This window comes from Penicillium verrucosum, assembly GCF_028828655.1.
Source record: "Penicillium verrucosum strain IBT 35672 chromosome Unknown utg000004l_segment0_segment0, whole genome shotgun sequence".
Taxonomy (NCBI): domain Eukaryota; kingdom Fungi; phylum Ascomycota; class Eurotiomycetes; order Eurotiales; family Aspergillaceae; genus Penicillium; species Penicillium verrucosum.
Window position 1 is genome coordinate 1,594,830 of NW_026643213.1, and position 20,862 is coordinate 1,615,691.

The window sequence follows — 20,862 nt, forward strand, 5'->3', positions numbered from 1 at the left end:
ATTGGGATGTGGATTCAGTGGCCGACAGGTCGCGTATGCACTTGTTTTACGTGGGCAAACTGAACGCTTTTCTTTGTTGCTGCTGACCGAAAAAGGAGTAAAAGTGGATTTAGTACATGTAAAGTAGAAGGGAAAGATACACCTCGATATACAGACCACGCTCACTCATGGAGCCGTTTCAACGAGGTCCCATTCCATGGCTATGAGCCAGCCCTCTTTTGTCTGTGGGTGTCCGTCATTTTCAGATGGACCACACTCCGACACATTATCAGCTACTTGGCCAGGTATTCCATGTTCACAGAATGGAATTCCAAGCTCCAAATTCCAGTTGAGCCCTCTGTGAATCCCCACTATATCTCCTTTCCGTAGAGGGGGTGTGACAGTGGCATCTGAATGGGAGGGAAGTGAACGAACGGCGGATTTAGACCGGGAAGGTCCCATAATCATGATATTCAAGGCCGCATTAGGATTTCTCCCTTGCACATGATTCCCAGTAAGCACTTCTGCTTGAAGAAAGGCGAGAGCGCCACATCCGCTCAAAGCTGACTGACTGACATGGGTGACACGCGCAGTTAGGAGATACGCATTCAGCTTTTCCAGCGAGGCATCCGGCGCCTGCGAGTTTGGAGTTTGAGACAAGGGGGGCTTTGGCAACTGGTCACGCTTTGTTCCCATCTCCAAGATCCAGCCGCGTACCTCGGCGGCCATTCCGTCAGGAATATAATTGGACACACCGGCTCGTTTTCGACCACGACGACGCAGTGTGCGCGAGGAGGGAGAGAACGGTGCAGGGATGTCCTCAGAATCCAGATTCGGCGACGGTGAACGAGGCAAGACAAAAGCCGGTTTCCGTCTCTCGGGCGGCGATAGACCCGGTGTGTCTAGTTTGAATTTGGGTGTAGACTGGCTGCTGGGAGGCTTCACCGTCGAGGAAAGCATAAACCGAGGACGACTGCGGAATGGTGTTTTCATGTTGCTTGGGGTTGATGCGGGTGGTGCGAATGGACGTGCACTTGGTGCGGGAGTTCTCTGGGTGCTTATATCCCATGTCGCAGTGCTTTGCCTGGTCTTATCGGGCAAATCGATGGGACCGGCTGGAGGGTTCGCAGTCTCGGGTGGTGATGACAATATCGGATCAACTTGTGTTAGATTGCTTCGATTGAAGGGCGCCGCTCCCTCCACACGGCGCCGTTTATTCCCATCTCTGACCGGCTCAAATAGTGCATCGAACTCGGCGTCCAGGATGCCCGGAGTCTCTGGTTCTTCGGGAGGAGTGCTGTCTATGGCATCATATGCTGGGTCACCCGCAGCTATGGCTCCGATTCGTATATCCTCTATATCTGCGGCATCATCAGAGTCCTCGATCACGTCGCGTTGTTGGCGCGCGCGGGTGGCACTTTGGGTAGCGGGCGGGTTAAGCGCGACTTTACGCGTTGAAGATGGCCCATCGTCGTCTATCACGTCAATATCATCATCTTCTTTTTGTGTCGCACTTTGTGATAGGAGAAACCGAGGTGTAGGTGCGAATTGAGGGCCACTGCGACGCGTGGGTGGGTTGCGGCGGGAGAGGCGGAATGGTGATGGAGTCTGTGACCAGCCTGGTTAGCCTGGAGAACCGATAAATCGCACCGTAGACATACTGCCGGAAAAGGCATTTATCTGAAATCATCAGAAGTCTGGAAAGAACACCATGACGCGGCTTTAATGCACTAAGTTGGACGGATTTGTGAACTCGGAGGTTCGCGTCGATGCTGATAAGCAAAGCCGGCCATCGCGCAAATTGTTTTGCGGCTCAACTACGACATAGACAACAATGTTTCGGCGAAAAGAACCCTTCTAAAAAAGACCTTGGAAGACCTTTAAAGATGCTACCTATAAACAACTTCAACATGTCGAAAAATCCCTTTACAGGAGAGCGCGGAACTCGATAAATTGGCCAGTTGATATATTGAAGACGGATCCGAGATTATATTCGGTTCTATTGATCTAATTCATCGAACACACGTGTACAACCAAACTGACCAGCCTTCATGCAAGCTTAGAGTGACGTGTTGTAATATCCCTGTAGGAAGGAAAAGAAGTTTAGTACCATGTTCTTCAAGGAAAGAAAAGTGGTTGGTGGTGTCATGATATTCTCATTTGTTCTGCTGTGTAGTTCGAAGGACATAAGTATACAAAAAGGAAAATATCGAACACGCAAAAAATGGGCAAAGGATATTAATGAAAAATGCTTACATCTGCGAGAAGTATTCATCGAAATTATCCGCGGCGATCTTGGTGCAGTCAAAGCCATAGATCTCACGCTGCACATCGGCATCAGCCCACTTATCAGGCACGGGACCCTTGCCAGCACGGAGGGCGGCAAATTGCCTGTCACGCTCCTCCTTAGCAGCACCGTCACCCAAGTGCAGGGCACGACCAGAAGCACTAGCCATGTCAACCAAAGCCTCAGCGCGACTCTTGCGAACTTTCTCATAAACACGGAGAGCCTTGTTGATAGATTCTGGGGTAGTATCAGGGAGCTTGGAAAGAACTACACCGAGAACGGCGCCGTCTTCAATGGCCTGGGCAGCACCCTGAGCCAGGTGGGGTAGGGTAGGGTGGCAAGCATCACCAACCAAGGCGACGGAGTCGTGGACCCAAGTGGGGAGAGGCTCATGGACGCGCAACTTCCACTCGCAGACCTCGCCTTCAGGAACGTAGTTTAGCATACGTTGGACCATGGGGCAGAAGTCAGCAAAAACATCCATCATGGCAGGCTTGGAGCCCTTGGTGGTATAGGTAGCATTTGTGGCGGCTGCGAAGTGGGTGTCGGGCTGGGTAGTGGAGAGGTTGTAGATAGTGTTGTTGGAGACAGCGTAGGCGATAATATGACGCTTTGGGCCAATCCAGCGGGTTACACGGTTGCTGTTGATGAGAGCCAAAAGCTCGGGGTCGTCCTTGATCTGCTCCTTGTGGATCATGATACGATAAGCGGCTTGCTGGGTGTCTTTAACACCAACGTCGACACCCAATCGCTTTAGCATCTCCACCCGGGTGACACTTTTAATACCATCTGCTGCAAGAAGCACATCACATTCGACCTTGAATGGAGCAGCTCCCTCGGCGCGGGGCCTAGCTGTGAATGATGGCCGAGGACCGAACGAGTCCACGTTATCTGCGTTGATTCCAAAGTGGAACTTGATTGACGAGTGCTGCTTGCAGCCGTTGTATAGTCCGTTGGCTAGTGATGCACGGTGGCCAACCATGTGTTTATATCCGTATGTCTTTTCAATGTACCGCAGATCCACATATGCGTGCTCCGTGTCCGTTGCGCCGTCTGCAACCATAGATTAGACCGCATTACATTGTTTGATTGGTAGATCGTAACATACCTCGCACTGATGTGTCTTCAATATTCACGGCCTCGGCCTCAATACCCTTCCAGACACCAAGCCCATCCAAAACGCGGGCCATGTTAGGTGCCAACTGAATACCAGCCCCGACAAAGCCGAGGTCACTGGCATTTTCATAAACATCAATGTTCTTAAATCCCTTCTGAGCGAGAGCCAAAGCAGAAGTCAGGCCACCCATGCCCGCGCCCAAAATGGCGATTTGTAAATCTTGAGGTGCTTTCGCCATTTTACTGGGGGAGTGCGGGGACGATATATACGTGATGTATGATGGATGTTAACCCAACAAGGAAGAAGACTATTTAAAAAGAATAGCACGAGGAATCTCTTTTTTAAAATAAGATCCTTAAAGGTGATCCTACCTTTTTGCATTTTGCTTCATGGCGGAGTAAATCTTTCCCGCTTCTCCCACATTCTCCCCACACGACCATCAAGCGACCATCCCCAAGCGGGTTGGCCTCGCACGGCCTGGCAATTTCATCGCCCCTCTGCTTGGACTTTATCCGCTCTGGAATTTTGATATGGTGTACCTAGTTAAGTGGGAGACTCCTCGTACAGTAGAATCCTTACAAGGCTAGCTCGGAGATCGCTTCAGTATCAATCATGTATCAATCATGGGGCCAATCGTTCCCACACCCAAGAATAAATATAGAATTACAACAATTGAACTCACTCTATGGTAAGATCCAACGGGAAATCCATGGGGGATTGAAGTTAGTTATTTTATCGAGCACATCCAGAGTACAGAGTACATTCAGGATTAAATCTTGGAAGAAGTTCGTCATTAGCAATGACTATCATTAAGGCCATCCATGGATGTTTTAAGGCCATGTTGAAATCAAGACTAAGCCCCATATGGACTAGTGATCTGTATTGGGACTAGCGTATATCAAAGTATGCTGTAGGGCTATCTTCTAGTTAGTTATGGGTTGACTACTTCAAGTCAGTGTAAGTTGACACGCGACTGAAAAATGAATCAAATTATGAGCTGAAGGTTTGGATTAGGTGAAGCAATCTTGGCTGATCAAACATAATATAGGCAACGGAATCCAAAGAGGGTCATCAAATCCGAGAGCTCATTGAGCAAACTTCTCTCATGATCCTCTTCAATTTTGACAACAAGATCTGGTTTTCATATTGCTTTTTATCATATCCATATATCGTGAGGATGGTGGTATACTCCGTAGTCTCCAGTGTTATCATTAAAGTTTAGATACTCACAAATAGTCAATGAGGGGAGAAATATTATCACAGCAAATTCTGAAGCCATTTTCCGCTTTGAGGAGCGGAGGGTGTACGTGCACTTCTTTATATCTCGCACCTTCTCAACCACCACATCCACATTTCCACTTTTCTTTCTTTCACCTTGCTTTTCTTCATCTCTTCGAGTTAACCAGCCATACATCCTTTGTCGTTAAGGAAGCTTCTAATATTCCTGATTCGACTTTACTATCTATTGCTTCCACCGATATCATCCACACATCTAGCATGTCTCAAAGTCAGGCCATGGATGTCGATGGCGATCTGTCCTCCTTCATATTCCATCACATATTCTTCCCCCTAAGGCTGCCACAGGAGGCTGAAAGCAATCTTGTTCACTTGGAAAACCGCATGATTGTTGTGATTAGGGGTGTACTGCAAGACTTTATCCAGAATGTCAGCCCCGAGTCCCAGCAGCGATGGGCCTTAGCCAGGAGCATGTTGGGTAGCTGGATTCAGTTGCATGACGAACAGGGAATTTCACAGCTTGGTTTGGAGAATGCTTTGTCAAACCTCAAAACATCTGGTAAGCTGATTGTGTTCTTCTATACTTCATCTACTTGGATCTTCTCTCCCAAGTACATTTTAGGTGGGAAGAGAAAGCTGACCTGATTAGGGGCTATTGCCTGTCACATCAGAGCCCAGAACTGCGGATGGGTTGCTTTCTACGATGGAGATAAAGAGAGGCTCATCGTGGATGCCTTTGAAGTCTCCGCTCAAGGCAAATCAGTGCTCTCCTCTTCTGGGGGACTATTACGTCGGTTCCCTGGAGTGAGTGTCATTATCTCAGCAGATAAACTCGCCGATCCGACGTTCCGCTCTTACCTGGCTGCCACAATCTCGCAATTGGCATTTGAAGAAGTGTCCGACATGCTGCCGAAAAGCACAAAAGCTGGAACCGAAGTGGACGAAATCCGGCAAACCATCCATCCTGGCCTCGTGACAGAAGGCTTGATGATGCAACTACTGGCACTCGGAACACACAATGAAGAGGTAAAGCTTGTGAAATGTGTGCGAGATGAGGTCAACTGGATGTCTGCTTTGTTACCGTGGAGGCGCTCTCCAGCTTGGCTAGCCCTTCGAGTCGCTCTACAACTGGTTCTTCGGCGATGCTTCCCGCAAGCAGAGGGTCGCCTTCATTACAAGAATTTCATGTTATACCTCATGGCAACACTAGCAGCAAAGGGAGGTCTGTCCGTGCGTTCCCAAGAAGTTGTGGACTGCTGGAAAATTAGCCACACTCGGATTGGCCGTCGAATTTACAAGCTGAAAGATGAAGTGTTTCTATTTGTTGCGAACCGGGTACATTCCACAAGCAAATATCTACTCGAGCAATTGGGGTCTTTTCAAAAAAATATTACGACGTCCAACCACGTGAATATTCCGCCAATTCTACCATCAGCCTCTCAAGATGATCTTCACTTGTCACTGCTCCATTGTAAAGACTATTTTCAAGTCGCAATGCGTTCGTCCGCCGATGATACGCCGCCTACAATGTTTCTTCCGACTCATACACCGTACTTGAACTGGAGCAATGCCTTTCCTGTTCCGGAATCGGGGTCGATCACGGCTCTCAGTGAATTCGAGCAATGGGTTGACGAGCACCTGGGGTCTTGGTTTACTTGCCAGCCTGCTTCGAAGGACGTCAAAGCGTGTCGTGACCTTGAAAATACCATTGCACAATACTTGCATCTCGCGCGGCCAGCATACGCCTCCAACCCACAAGCCACGTCACTCATGGTCCTTGTAGTGTTGGAACTGTGGGTAGTGCTTGACAAAATGGCTCTTCGACTCTGTCCTCTGCTAGGGAAGTTCTCCCCTGGAGTCCCCCAGAACTTCCTCGAACCTCTACTGCTTCCCAAGCTGGATCAAATGAAACGTGCGAGAGAGATCGAGCACCACATCAACGTGCGGCACGAGGAAGCGGTCAAAACAAATCCTAGCATCTTCTGTGACCCAGCACCGAATTGCTTTGGGTTTCAGTATTTTGAAAGCTCTGAGGAACATCAAACACTCGAGCGCAAAATTGAGGACCATGCAGCTGAAGCTCGATCATCAAAACGCGCGGAATGGGAGATGCTAAGTGCCAAATACAAACAGCTATGCGAACAAGAGGATCGACTATCCCATGATTTCGGGTACAATAGCTGCGGCGCATATGTTCACTTGATCCACAAATGCAACAAGTGTTTATTGAGGGGACAAGCTGCGTCCCTTTGCATTCAAGCCCACGAATGGCCACTTCCAGAAAATCCGGCCGAGAAAAAGACTGCTATTTTTGAACTGAATATTCCCATTTGGTTTACATCGTGGCGTAATACTACTTGGAAGCTTCTCCACGAAGTTGGGCGAAGGGGAACAGTGGTTGCTCACGACAAGGAGATCGGGTGGCTTCAATACAAAGAAATTCAAGCGTTCGCCGTGACACGAGACTCGAACCTCGTTTTGGCCTCGAATACAAAATCGTGGGGCAAGTCTCACTACAGAAAGCACAAATTTCCTGTTTCATGCGATCAGATTTGCATACAGAACGCACTTCGTTTGAAGCTTTTCGACAACGTCGCGAACGGCTGGGTGAGAGAGCAGATCAATGACCCGACAGTCAAGGACATGTGCACTATCCAACTGCCTCGTGGTGTCTACTCAAATCTGCAATATACCCTCGGTTCTACCTTCCACACCCAGAATCAGGTCATGGCGACCCAAAAAGATTGTGACACAATCCTCAGTTTGCATGAGTTTGAGGCATACGGGTGCCTTCGCTCTGGGGAGAAGCTTCAATGGTACAATGTTGTGCGGAACCTAGCGTCGTCAGCATTGTCGCTAAATGAGGAAGCTGTTGTGTCCCTTATTAAGCAGGCTGCTTGGGAACTTGGGACACCGTCCGAATCTGTCAGGAGAGTTACACATCAAGCCTTTGAGGACAGAGGCTTTGGTGACTGTCTGCTTAACCTTTTGGAGGAGAGGTTGACGGAAATCAAGAAGAACTGGAATGAGCATTGCACCTTCGACCTAATCGTCACACTTAGTCTGCGTGTTCTCGCATTGTCGAGTGGATCACCATCGGTTGAGAAGGTAGCTGAGTTCCTACGTGAATGTCGAGAAGTGGCAATGGATTGGTGCGATGAGCTGAATGGAAGTTATCTTTATGATGAAGGCAAGGAAGATGGAGGCCAACAGGGGCACATACTTCAGATTGCATCAACTTGCCAGGCCACTTATGATGTGGACCCTATCCTTTTGAGGATCGTCATGGAAACTCCCCGAGATGTGTTTTGCTTCGCTCGATGCTCTATTTTGCTCTTTGAGAACTCACCATCAGAATCATACAGACTTTTACCCAACATAGAGGCCTGCTTGCAGAATGCGGAAAGGATCCGTTTACTTTCAAGATCACAGATGCTCTGCATGATCATGAAATACCCGTCTGGATTGAATCACGCAGTTCGGAGGAACATAAGCTGCCTTGAAGTATCCGGGCCTTGGAGCATTTGCCAAGGAAGTGGTAGCTGGGTAACCACAGTGACAAGCAGCATTATCCAAGGATTTGAGCAACGACTCCACTTCAACTATCTCACAGGAGAGCTTCTGGTGGATGGAAATCCCCCGGGGAGGTTGCCCGCCAAATTTACCAGCAATTCTCTCTATCGACGTCTTTTCGGAGAGGTAATTCTACCCCAATTTCTAGTGCATCCAGGAAGGTGTATTGACGTTTTAATAGAGAGTTCTTCCGGTGATACCGTCGCCATTGCCCGGAGCGTCCTTTGTCCTGTCACACCCCATCGAGGGATCTGAAGTAAGCCTTCTGCAACCAACAGTTTATATAACATGCGATCTGACAACTTACACAGGTTCACTTTGGGATGCGTGGTGGAGGGCTTTTGATCAAGACTCGCAAGGGCTCTCAGATCTTGCAACTTATACCACAAGATGTCCTCGAGAAGGACTTCCCCGGATGTTCGTCTCTGAGAGCTTCCATTGGCTGGATTTGGACACTGGAGTTGTTGAATTTCGTCCGCTCAGCCAGCCATGGAAACCTTGCAACCGCAATTGGCGTCTGTTCTTCGATCCTTGTGTACCCAACGAGATGGTCATGCAACAAGATTCTAAGAGCTTGGTTGATATACGCAGCCCGCTTTCTACAGAATTCGTCCGCATATTGAATCTCCTTGATGAGGAAGAGGAAATTGTTGTCACCCAGGCACCTGACGGGACGTTAGAGGCAGAGCTATGCCGCTTACGGTTAAAATTCTTCGTCAGGGCTGATGGACGAGTGGCATCGAAAGAGTTCGGTGCCCTGGTTGATATGGACCAAGATGTTGGCTGTTTCTACGGACTCAAAAACAAACTGGTCCTTATCGATCCCTTCAATAATAAATCGGTCATCGTTCCTTACGGATACCCGGTTGTTACTCGGAAGGATCATCATGTTGCAGTCAACATAAAGCTTCCCCCGGGAAATAGGGTGAAATACATGCATTACTTCTTGGACCAGCATCTGCAACTTCTCCGAGGATCTTACCCCCTGGCGATCTTGTACCAAGCCTACTTGCACGCGCTCACTTCTTTCCCAGGCCCTGATAAATTGACTCACCGCTCAGGTACTGAAGAGGCTATCCGTATTCTACGACAAGCATCTTTAAGATCGTCATTTCCGCTTCCCAATGATTGTATCGAGACTCTGGAAAGGATTGCAGCCCTTACGCCACGCCGCGACTTTTATCCTCGACACCTGAAGGTCATGCAAACTGTCAAGTGGTCTAGTAACTTAGGTCAACTTGCCCAACATGACGACTTCCAGCTCTTGTCACAAGAGATCCTTCAGTCGTCAGAACAATGTTCACACTTTCATGATGCCAAGCCAAGGGAAACCTGCATCTCTTACCCGGGAAGTACGGGTCTATTAAGGCGTGCCCGTTGCCGCAATGAGCAGCTGAGGAGCTCGAACTTCAGCGGATCGCCTGCTTCGTTGGCCAAGAATATTTACATATCACGCGATTGCGATATCACAAGTGTCCGCGGCAGGGATGTTTATGGCATCACGGCTCTGATTAGAGATTGGCCTACTACCGTTGATCATTCATCAACCCTAGTGGCAACGATGAGGCAACTCAAAAATGTTTCTTTGGTTTCAATCGATTTTGAGCGTTCCTCTTTCTCGGAAATTCTAGCGCTGTCCATTCAGAGCTCCTGGGTGGCTTTGTACAAAGCCTGTCAGTCAAGCTCTCGAGATAGGGACACCTACTTCTTGATTTCCTTATTCTCTACTCTTGCGTTTGGTAGGAGAATCAACCAGTCGATCCTCCGTCAATTGCTCCAAGTTGCCTTTTCAAAGAAATGCCAAAATGTTGCAGTGCCACGCGACACGATGATATCGTTGGATCTTACCCTGGGGGAGAAGCTTATCCTTGCTCAAGTTGAGAATGCAATTGGAAAGTGTTATAAAATCTTCACCAGGACCAAAAGTTCACACCTCACTGGCGCACAACAAGCGGAGAACAACCGAAAAGCTGAAGCCGAATGGGAAGAACAAAAGAAGAGGGATGTCCAGTTATGTGGGTCGCATGTAAGAGAGCAGTGGCCGTGCAAATCTCCCCAGCTTCCATCTCAACATTTGATTCCACGGGTTCTTAGAACGGCGGCGTACGAGAAATGCAAAACACTCTGCGACAACTGGAACCAAAATAGGAATTTCCTTGAGTTCCTGCGCCAAGTACAAAGCCAAATGCCACCCGCCAACTCTCAGGATTACAACGTGGAGCCTGTTCCCACCTCCGATATACCCCCCAGGGCGGTTGAATACAGTTCGTTTCAACCGCCCAGTCTCCTTGACTTAGTCCAGATGACTTGTCCAGATCCCCCTGGGACTCAATTTGGTCCAATCACCTACCATAGGGCTTCTTCCATTCTGGGACCGACTGCTGAGCTTTGGGCTCTTGCAAAATATTTCCAAGCTAGCTCGAGCCGATGCGAACAAGAGTATGGAAATGGGCTAAGCCGCAGCGTCCAAGCGTTGCATGATTTCTCAACTTCAGTGCCGCCAACTGGAAATTCTGACTTTTCTGAGTCTTTTGACTGGCAGACACAAACGAATGCACTTCTTTCACGCCAAAAGGAGATCCAGGAAGACAGGGACTCACTCTGGAAAAGGATAATCCTCGCTTTGAAAATTAGTGGACAGAAAGGGGCACTATGCACTGACACTGTCAGCCCTTCTATCACTGTATGGTCTGTTCTGTCTATTTTGGCTTCTGACCAATGGACCAACATTTCCCCCAGTGGAGGGCGTTACTTGTGGCATTTGGGAAGTCAATATCTGCCTTGCGTCGTTGTGAACGATTGATTTCTTGCATTGAAAAGCATGATATCGACGGGTTCTTAAGTAACACGGAAAGCCCATGGTATGAAGAGTGGGACCCTTTGATCTACCCTACTTGGCTACTTTTAGAAATCGAAAACAACATTACGATTCGAAAGCGCCAGGTGGAAGTCGCACTTCGGATGATCAAACCGGATGATGGCAAAAACTCTGTGCTTCAGCTCAACATGGGCGAAGGTAAGACTTCTGTCATTACGCCTATGGTGGCTGCAGTTCTGGCAGATAGCCGTGATCTTCTCAGAATAATCGTCTTGAAACCTCTCTTGAGGCAAAGTGATGCGCTTCTTTCTCAGCGGCTCGGGGGTCTGATCAATCGACGCGTTTACCACATCCCCTTCTCGCGACAGACTGAACTCAGTTCTAGCACAGTTAGCCAGCTGCAGTCCATATATCAGCAATGTTGGCGCAATAGGGGGATTCTGATCGCTCTTCCTGAACAAATCCTCTCGTTCAGACTCATTGGGTTAGATGCTGCGGAAAGAAACCCGGGTATTTTTGCACCACTGATTAGTCTTGAGAATTGGCTACAAAGAAAATGCCGGGATGTTATTGATGAAAGCGATGAAGTTATGGATACCAAGTTTCAGCTAGTTTACACCATGGGCACCCAGCAATCCCTCGATGGACTCAGCAGTCGCTGGGAGACGACACAGCATTTGCTTCGCCTAGTCTCAATACAAGCGAGACGACTTCACAGTGATGATCCAAGATGCATAGAGGTTGATCAGTCAGGTTACCGATACCCTATTCTACGATTTTTGAAGCCCGGTGCTATCGAACAACTGATCGGTTACACTCTCGAGTCAATTTTAGAAAATGGGATTCCGGGTTTACCTTTCACCCAATGGACTTCACGGGTCAAACGCAGCGTGCTCAGATTCATCAAACATTCTGAACTGACCGAAGAGGATGAATCTGTCATCCGGGAAGAGTTCAACGACAGTATCTTCCTCACCAAGCTTCTCGTTTTACGAGGGCTCTTCGCTCATCGCATCCTGAGGTTCTCGCTTGCCGATAAACGCTGGTTAGTGGAATATGGACTTCACCCTTCCCGATGTTTGATGGCTGTGCCATATCGTGCGAAGGGTGTCCCATCCGAGAGTGCAGAATTTGGACACCCTGATGTAGCAGTAACTTTGACTTGTCTAAGTTACTACTACGAGGGACTGACGAAGGAGCAACTGAGAGACTGCTTCATCCTCTTGGCTAAACTGAACGACCCCTCCACAGTGTTCCAGAATTGGGTCTCCCCCTGCATCGATGATCTGCCCGCTGGTTTACAGACATACTCAGGCGTGAACCTTCAGGACGATCAGACCTTCGGTCAAACTCTGTTCCCTCTTCTCTGCTATCAGAAAGAGATACTGGATTTCTACCTATCTCACTTTGTTTTCTCCAGAGAAGCGAAGGAGTTTCCGCGGAAGCTCTCATCTTCTGCATGGGACATCCCTGCACGGTGTGGTCTGCAACTAACGACAGGCTTCAGCGGTACAAACGACAACCGGTTTCTCCTACCTCTGTCGGTTCGCCAACGGGATCTCGATGGACTTCTCCACACCAATGCGATGGTACTGCGATTGTTGCTTCGAGGGGACAACAGACAATGTATATTGGCGGAGGACGAGAAAGGCTTGCATCTGGATGTTGATCGGCTCTTGAAGCTCGTAGTCCGTACCAGTGAACGCTCAACCACGGCCCGGCCTGTGCGAGTTTTGATTGATGTTGGCGCCCAAATCCTGGAGGCTGGAAACCAATCAGTCGCCCAAAAGTGGCTTTCAATGACCCCCGAGGGAGATGTTGAGGCGGCAATATTCTTCAATGACAGTGACGAAGTTATGGTTATTGACCGGGAAGGGCATGTCGACACTCTCTTGTCCTCTTCGTTCCGACAACGAATGGGTGCTTGCTTGGTGTTCCTTGATCAACAGCACTCGCGTGGCATAGATTTGAAGTTACCCCCTACGACGCGAGCTGCAATCACTCTAGGACCCCGATTAACAAAGGACAGACTTGTACAAGGTAAGCTGCGCAGTCTCAATATATCTTGAAGAGAGTTCTAATCTTGTCTCAGCTTGCAACCGACTTCGTGGTCTAGAAAAGTGCCAATCACTTCTATTTCTAATCCCACCGGAGGTCAGCCACAGTATGAGATTTGTCTTGGGGATATCCTCCGATAGAGACTTCACTTCAGCAGACGTGTTAAAGTGGTCTATGATTCAAACATGCCGCACTCTAGACAATCTGCGCCCGCTCTGGGCAAACCAGGGACTTCAATACCATAAGAAAACACGCCTTTGGGATTTGCTTGTGGAACAAAGGATCCCCTCCAAGGAAACAGTCAGTTCTATGCAGGAGCCTGAAGCTCGGACACTCTCCCAGCTGTACGCACCATGGAATGAGGATAAAGAGAGTACAAGCACCTACGACATTGCAGAAGGGGACTTGAATTATGGGGAAGTTCAGGTGTTGTTGAAAACTTTGCAGTCCACTGCGGGACAGGTCGAGACGTCTGCGTATCTTCACGAAGAACAGGAACGGGAAATCGCATGCGAAGTGGAGCGAGAACAACAGGTTTATCGACCGCCATCATATACGCCTAACAAACACAAGCTCCATGACGATATCCGGCATTTCGCCAAATTCGGCGAGTTCCCCGGCAATCAAACATCCAAGGCTGTCACATTAGCCTTCCACGGTCTTGCTAACACATCTGCTGGGAAATTCTATCATCCAAATCCGCTGGGGTCTGGGTTGTATTCTACTTTGGACTTCAACGAAACTGTGAAGATTTCCCCAAACGATCCTATGGACGATTTCTGCAAGCAGGTGAATTGGATTCTATCGAGTGTGCACAGCGATGTTCTTATTGTCGTGAGTCAATGGGAAGCGAATGGGCTCCTCAATATCGTTCGCAAATCAGAGAATGCCAGACTTAACATCTACGCCCCGCGATTAACAAAGCCAATGCGGTCATTCCGCCATCTTGACTTCTTTGGCATTGGCGCGAACATTCCAACGCAGCCTAGCGACACGATGACCCGATGTCTGGAAATGTTTTCCGGGAGTCTTTACTTCAGCACATTTGAAGATTACAAGAATTTCCGTTCGTTTTTGGGGCTCGTTACAGACGAGCTCGGTGAAATTCCAGAGGGTGGCATGACGAATGAGGGATTTGTCAAGTTTTCTACGCGCCTGAAACTTGAATGGCCTATCGACTCGCCCTTTGTTGAAAGTCCGCTCCAATTCCTCTCTGCCCTGATACATATTCGAACTAAAGGGAATGGATACCAACAATCACACGTTGGTACACTCATCAAAGCCATGCCGTTGAGTGCCGAGTGGTTTTGAGTGGAGTTCATGTTCCTGCTTCTGAAGTTCAAATGTTCGCTTTTTACAGATTCTCTTCGTGTTAATGTATTTCCCTTTGACGGTGTAGTTGAATATTATGACTTCTAGCCACTTCTGTTTCACTCCCTTATAACCTTTTCCTGGCTACAAACCGGGACGATAAATGTATATTTGTATAGAGCCCGTAGACTTCTCAATAGCCCAAAGCCCCGCAAATGGGCTGGGTTTTGGGCCCTGAATGAAAGCCCGCAAAGCCCATTCGAGCGCATAATAGGTCCCAAACAATACAAATATGCCAATTTATTGTAGCTGCATAATTAATACGTTTTCCCTGGTTTTTCCTTAGTGATAAAACTCCCATCTGAGCGATATATGAAGCTATACAGAAACGGTTTGAAGATACAAAGTTAATTTTTATAACGCTTCACTTTTTATAAGGGTTACTGTCATGACACGCACTATATATAACGGAGCCTGGACTATCTGAGCGTAATGCTCAGATATAGTGGTCTTTTGGCCTAGTTTGTAACTCGCTAGTCCAGGGGCAGGTTGTAACAGTTACCTATTTTTGTTAGGGAATTATATAGTAAGTACAGGTATTATTAGTACTACTAAAATTGTTACCTAAGTATAGACTCAATATATATCTATCATCATACTAAAATCAGTATAATTCTACTGAATTCCTATTTCTTACTATAATAATATAATGAAACTAAATATACAGGTTGGTACATACGTAAAATATAGCTCTTAATCAGCTACTTTATACCGTCTACAACAGACTCCGCAAAAGTATTACCTAATACCTCCTTCCGCTAACTACCGCATTCTTAATTGAACATACCGTCAATTGGTCATGAGTTTTCATTGGTGGATAATTAACCGGCAGAATCAGAATTAACCGGCAGAATCAGGGATGAAGCTGTTCCCGCTATATAAATCCCCGTATACACCTACTTCTTGGCGTTGAAGCTGTTGCGACGGACCAAATCTGAAGAGGTATTTTGTGCAGTCTGGGGTAGTTTCCAACGCTGGGGATTCGATGATTTGTGGGATGTTCAATTTTTGAGGAATTGATCCAATTTACAGTAAACGGTATAGAGCGGTGTCGAAAGCGCTCAGACATGTTAAGATATCAAGCCTGAAAGGTCAGGCATTTAACCTTTGGCTCCAGGCATCAAAATCCCCCTACAAAGGGCCGCACGACCCCGCAGGGAAGCTCAAGTCAAAGTTCCGGATAGAAGTACATTATCTTATGGCTTTCTCACTACTACTAACGGCGTTTAAACCGTACGTTGATATCCCCTTCAACGTATGGCTTACCATCATCCTCATCCTCACCTATGGGTGTGCTCTTCGAAACCCGGGCCTGCTTTTGGTCGTCGTCCTTGGGGTCAGCGCGACTATCTTCGTATTTAACACAACGGCTACTCTCGGCGAAATGACCAAAACAATGTGTTTGCTTCCCCTCGGCCTCGGCTCTGTCTTGATGTTCCTCATTGCGGATCGGTCTTTACAGACGAGATTTCTACCCGCCTTTACGACCTATGTTAATTTTGCGGTGTACGCAAATATTGGCATGATGGTCGGCACTCCTATGGGCGGCACACTTCGGGGAATATGCAGCAAAATCGCTTGCGTTGCCCTCTTCGTTTGGATCCTCCAGAAAGGACACCGCGTTGGATGGAAGACAGTTCTGATCCACGATAACTTGTTCGTCTTCACTGCCGTCAGCAAATCATGGATATTTGCACACGCATGCTATCGATTTGTTCTCTTGACATTGCCGTGCTTTGGGTCTGGACGCCGGTATCGCCTTCTAGAGTTGTACTCTCTCACTTTAACGTACGCCCTGTCGTCGACTTCAAAACTTCCATTCGAGTATTTCTTTGGAATGGCCGATACATTGGTCGTTCCGGCGATTTCAGGATGGTCGGCAATTGCAACAACGTTCAATATAATACCGCGCGATACTATAAAAGACGACTTAGTCTCGAGTCCTATCGGGACTGGTGCAGATGTATTTCTGAGCGCGGTGTCACTGACTGTTGCCGCTTTTGCTTGCTTTAAGATAGCTAGTGCGCCGCATTAAGAATGAGCGATTTGTCAATTTTTTGACCAGCATGAAACTCGAATGCTCTATCGACTCGCCCTTTATTGAAAGTCCGCCCCCATTCCTCGCTGCCCTGTTTCATATTCGAACTAAGATACCAACAATCGCACGCTGGTAGGGTCACCAAAACCATGCTGCTGAGTGTCGAGTGGGTTTGATTTGAGTTGGAATTTTCACTTTTGTTGGCGCACGCGATGTTTCTGCTTCTGAATTGCAAATATTTACTTTTTACAGAATCTCTTCGTGTTGATATATTTTTTCCCTTTAAATATCATGACTTTTAGATCCTTCGATCCAAAGAAGCAGCTCAACAAGGTTCGATTCAAGCAATTATTCGTGATTATATGAGAGTACTCTAGGAACTATCAACTCCTCTTAGGCCGAATGACATCCAAGGCATCCACTAGATCCTCACTATTTTTCAAGTCGCTTCTCAGGCAGCCTCAAGCATATAAGAAAAACCAGAGCCAAGCTGCCGGAGGATATTGCTATACCGGAGTTAGTTGGAAAAATAGCAATCTGAAGAGTTCTCCCATACCTGCGATGACCCCAAAAGACTGCAAGAAACAATTTCTTACGATCGACTGGATCGGCTCAGACAAAGTAAAAGCAAATCGATGATCATTCAAGACGTGTCCAACAAGCTGTGAATTGTGACCATGTTAGAGGCGTTAGAGAGAAAGGGCCAAGCAAAGGAATACAAACCTGGGATTTATCTTTGTGCAGGGGAATGTCCTGAGACAGACACTTTTCAAAAACCGCCCGACTGGCTGAAGATACCACAGAAATACCCACGACCAATCCCAACTGTTGGCAGAGATAATAGTTTGTCATGGCAGTGGCTGTCATCTCGTTTGGGACCGATACTGACAATCCTGAGAAGGTACATACGAGAATGCCACCCACTCCGAGGCCCATGCCAGCGTAAAATATCATATCGCAAAATAATGGTCGATGTGGCCATCGTGCTGCTATCAATGCATTACTGGCTACTGCAACCACGCAGCCTGCAATTAAAATTTTCTTGTATCTCCCAGTTCTAATAGTGGATTAGTGAACTTATTTGGGATCACCTAGGGACGGTATACATACTTCTGCACGCTCATACTACAGATAGCTGCACTCGCAACGTTCCCAAATACAACTGGCAGTATACATGCAGCAGCGAGACTGTTGTTGTAGTTCTTTGTCCGGATCCAAAATTCTGCAATATGACTGCTGATCTGTGCGGGCCGGTCAGTTAAAGTCCGACAGGGGAGGTAGGACTGACATACACTTCCATAGCTAAAAAAAAGAATGATCTGTGCAAGATACATTGCACCAATGTTGTTCGTCTTGAGCAACTTTAGCGGAATCAATGGGGAATTTGTCCAGCACCGTTCGTTGATTCCAAAAAGCACGACGCTGACGAGGAATATTGACGATACAATTGGTAACCCAATTATTAATTTGGATCTCAGTTCACCTGAGAACTGACAAATTGTCATTAGTGAAGCGACGGAGAGACCGAGAAGAAATATCCCTAGTAAATTAAAATCCGGTCGAGAAGATACAGATACTTCTTCCTTATTCTCAGAGTCGCTCCTCTGCTTGGCTCTTCTCAGTCGCCAGGCAGCCATAGCTAAACACATGAGGCCCAATGGAATTTGCAAAGCAAAGGCCCATCTCCAGCCAATCCACTGAGTCAAAGCACCGCCCAACGGGGCACCGACGGGAACAGCAATAGTCATGACGATCGATATGTATGCACGTAAACCTGTGGCTTTTCTTGGGGGCACCATGTCTATATTTCGAACATCAGTATAATGTACAGCGTTTGTATTGACTGTTTCGTTTCCAAGGTAGAATCCACATACCGTTGATAATGACAACCAGTAAATCCGTCATTCCCGAGCCACCAACCCCAGAAAGGAACCTTCCAACAATCGCAATCCACAAAGAGGTGGCAAATGCACTTAAGAAATGTAAGTCACCTTCTTGGCCTGGGGATTTTACCTGTCTCAACTTACGACATTGCACATCCAATAGAGAAGATTAAATAAGCCGCTTGAAGTGGGTACCTGTAGCCATAGATATCACAGACTCGTCCGTACTGTCATCGTCAGCCCAGGAACGCCAAAGGTAACAGAATTGGCAATCATACGACGGGCAAGGAGACGGCGAATCCTAGATTGTATGCCGTGACGAGCCATGATCCCATGGAGCCCTGGCCGAAGTGAGACGAGATCGTACCGTAGGTAGTGAAAACAAAAGTATCGTCCGCAAAGGCAAGAAATACGCCTGTCCATGTCAGGTTAGAATGAATTTTAGAGATTCAGAGGGTTCCCGTTAGAGGTGAATAGCTGACTTGCCTATAAGTCCAGTAATAAAGAACTTGTAATCCATTCCTGACTTCTGCACTTCCTTTGAAGAATCTTCATTGTCCGAAGAGCCTCCCGTTTCTTGGCCATTTTTATCTAGTTCTGATAGGCTCGTGGAAGCGGCCGACGACTCGGATTCCATCATTCCTTGAACTTTCTGAATCGAGGGTTGGGGTTGTAAAGAGAAGTCAATTTCAACCGGCGACCTAAGTAGGAAAATTTGGCGGAGGGGAGGGAGAGGATGGGAAGGAAGAGTTATTATACTAGCTATAGGTTCAATTAAGGAAGATAAATACATATATTTCAAGAGGGATAGCATGTACTAACATACTCCATACTACGTGATCACTCCACTTATGCGCATCCCCAATAGCGGTAAAATATGACAATACAGAACACCTTTTCTTTTGGATTTTGAGATTAAAGGGGTTTCTGTAAAGTATATAACACTAAGGATATAGTTAGTCATGGACGGAGTACTCCGTACGAAGTGCTATCATTGATGTCATTTAACACTGCCCGCAGACGATCTACGAAGAGACGTAAAACCATTGATCAATTGGAGGACTCATGTCTATTCTTCTGTACTTCCAATTGAACAAAAATCATAACAAGTTTCTGGAACGGCACCACTTTTCACTTGAGGTTCAAAAAATTTCGCTCCATAGTTTCTGCTATTGGGGATATTCAAGCTGTTCAATCTATCTCATCAAGCCCCAAAATCGGGCACAAAATCGGTAATAATATATCAGACTCTCATTAAAGAAATTCTCAAGTACATTAAAGATATAAAAAAAAAACCCAAGGCCTCCTTCAAAAAGATATTTCCTCTTTCCGTCGTCTGAGGTTGACTTTGATGTTTGAGTGTGGTAGGATATTATGCCCACGCAACTGAATGCGACCTTCTTCCGGTAGGTTCACATTGAAGTCATACTTCATAATAATGTGGCATAGCGCTATTTTGAGAAAGATTGCAGCGTAATGTCTTCCAGGGCATGCCTGTTTGCCATGTCCAAAGCCCATATGATCCGGGCTCGTGGAGGTAAGCTGGTAAGGGCTTGTCAACGAATTCTTCGCGTTCTTTCGCAAATTTGCAAATCGGTAGCCGTCGTATTTGTCTCCATCCGTCCAGACTGAGGAGTCCATCATATGACATGCTGATACCATGATTGAAGTTCCCTTCGGGATAATCAAACCATCGGGTAAAACTACCTTCTCTTTGGCGAATCGCTCCATGTTGCCTAATTACAACGAGTCAGTGAATTGAGCTTGTGCAGGTTATTAGCATCCATAGATCACTTACTGTACCCGAGTGGTCTGAGTCTTTGGGATTCCTTTACTGCACTGTCCAAAAGGTATAGCCGCTGTGTAGATGACTTGGTCAAACCCTCTTTTCCGACGGTCTCAATGATTTCTTTTCGAATGTCCTCTACCAGAGCCGGATTCTCGGAGAGGTCACACATAGCCTTTGCAATCAAATCGCTGGTCGTATCTAGTGAAGCGAGCGCAAGTGTGAGCAGAAACGTAGTAAAGTCGTATGAGGAGCCTTTGCTCGCCTCCTTGGCCCACTCAAGCGAGTTGAGTTCTGAATCAGGGCCAACTTCTTTGTCAAGCAGAGGCTTTAGGTATTTCTCAACCTCTTGAATCTGTGTCCGAACCAACCGACACATTGGACTAAACCGGGAAACAATGCGTCTCATAGGAATTGGCCATCGACGTAAATCATGAGCGGCGATAAATGTGGTTTCCAGAAATTCAAACATCAGATTTAGCCAGACTTGATTTTTACACAGGTCTTCATCACCGAGAAATGCTCGGCATACCATTTGTGCCACAATTTGACTCGTTGTGTATCTCAGGTTGACTTGGTGCCATTCTGTTTTAAAGTCAGAAAATTCCAGCAGGTATCATGATATTCGAAGAATTTGGGCTGGGAAGGTTATATATACCAGTTTCTTCAGTCCAGTAACGATCCAGGGCCAACCCCGTTTCTTTGGAAAGCGGATC

General features: G+C 47.1%; 6 protein-coding genes across 6 annotated transcripts; 2 read left to right on the top strand and 4 right to left on the bottom strand.

The window, feature by feature from the left end:
- Positions 1–165: 165 nt before the first annotated feature.
- N7516_010036 (uncharacterized protein) lies at positions 166–1,655 on the bottom strand (the record flags this gene model as incomplete). The annotated part of the gene is made up of 2 exons (XM_057222755.1): positions 166–1,587; positions 1,641–1,655. 2 exons carry the CDS (start codon positions 1,653–1,655, stop codon positions 166–168), a joined length of 1,437 nt encoding a protein of 478 aa, XP_057069976.1.
- A 576-nt stretch (positions 1,656–2,231) lies between these two features.
- On the bottom strand, positions 2,232–3,621 carry N7516_010037 (putative monooxygenase; the record flags this gene model as incomplete). The annotated part of the gene is made up of 2 exons (XM_057222756.1): positions 2,232–3,319; positions 3,375–3,621. The coding sequence occupies 2 exons, from the start codon at positions 3,619–3,621 to the stop codon at positions 2,232–2,234; spliced, it is 1,335 nt and encodes a 444-aa protein (XP_057069977.1).
- Positions 3,622–4,880: 1,259 nt separating this feature from the next.
- On the top strand, positions 4,881–14,379 carry N7516_010038 (uncharacterized protein; the record flags this gene model as incomplete). Its single annotated transcript, XM_057222757.1, is given in 7 exon segments — positions 4,881–5,178; positions 5,269–8,318; positions 8,374–8,448; positions 8,504–8,665; positions 8,680–10,875; positions 10,932–13,050; positions 13,103–14,379. The coding sequence occupies 7 exon segments, from the start codon at positions 4,881–4,883 to the stop codon at positions 14,377–14,379; spliced, it is 9,177 nt and encodes a 3,058-aa protein (XP_057069978.1).
- A 1,258-nt stretch (positions 14,380–15,637) lies between these two features.
- On the top strand, positions 15,638–16,474 carry N7516_010039 (uncharacterized protein; the record flags this gene model as incomplete). Its single annotated transcript, XM_057222758.1, has 1 exon — positions 15,638–16,474. One exon carries the CDS (start codon positions 15,638–15,640, stop codon positions 16,472–16,474), a length of 837 nt encoding a protein of 278 aa, XP_057069979.1.
- A 2,158-nt stretch (positions 16,475–18,632) lies between these two features.
- Positions 18,633–18,945, bottom strand: N7516_010040 (uncharacterized protein; the record flags this gene model as incomplete). Its single annotated transcript, XM_057222759.1, has 2 exons — positions 18,633–18,775; positions 18,888–18,945. The coding sequence occupies 2 exons, from the start codon at positions 18,943–18,945 to the stop codon at positions 18,633–18,635; spliced, it is 201 nt and encodes a 66-aa protein (XP_057069980.1).
- Positions 18,946–19,668: 723 nt separating this feature from the next.
- On the bottom strand, positions 19,669–20,731 carry N7516_010041 (cytochrome P450; the record flags this gene model as incomplete). Its single annotated transcript, XM_057222760.1, has 2 exons — positions 20,159–20,731; positions 19,669–20,096 (listed from the first exon to the last, which is right to left on the bottom strand). The coding sequence occupies exons 1-2, from the start codon at positions 20,679–20,681 to the stop codon at positions 19,669–19,671; spliced, it is 951 nt and encodes a 316-aa protein (XP_057069981.1). The 5' UTR covers positions 20,682–20,731.
- Positions 20,732–20,862: the final 131 nt, after the last annotated feature.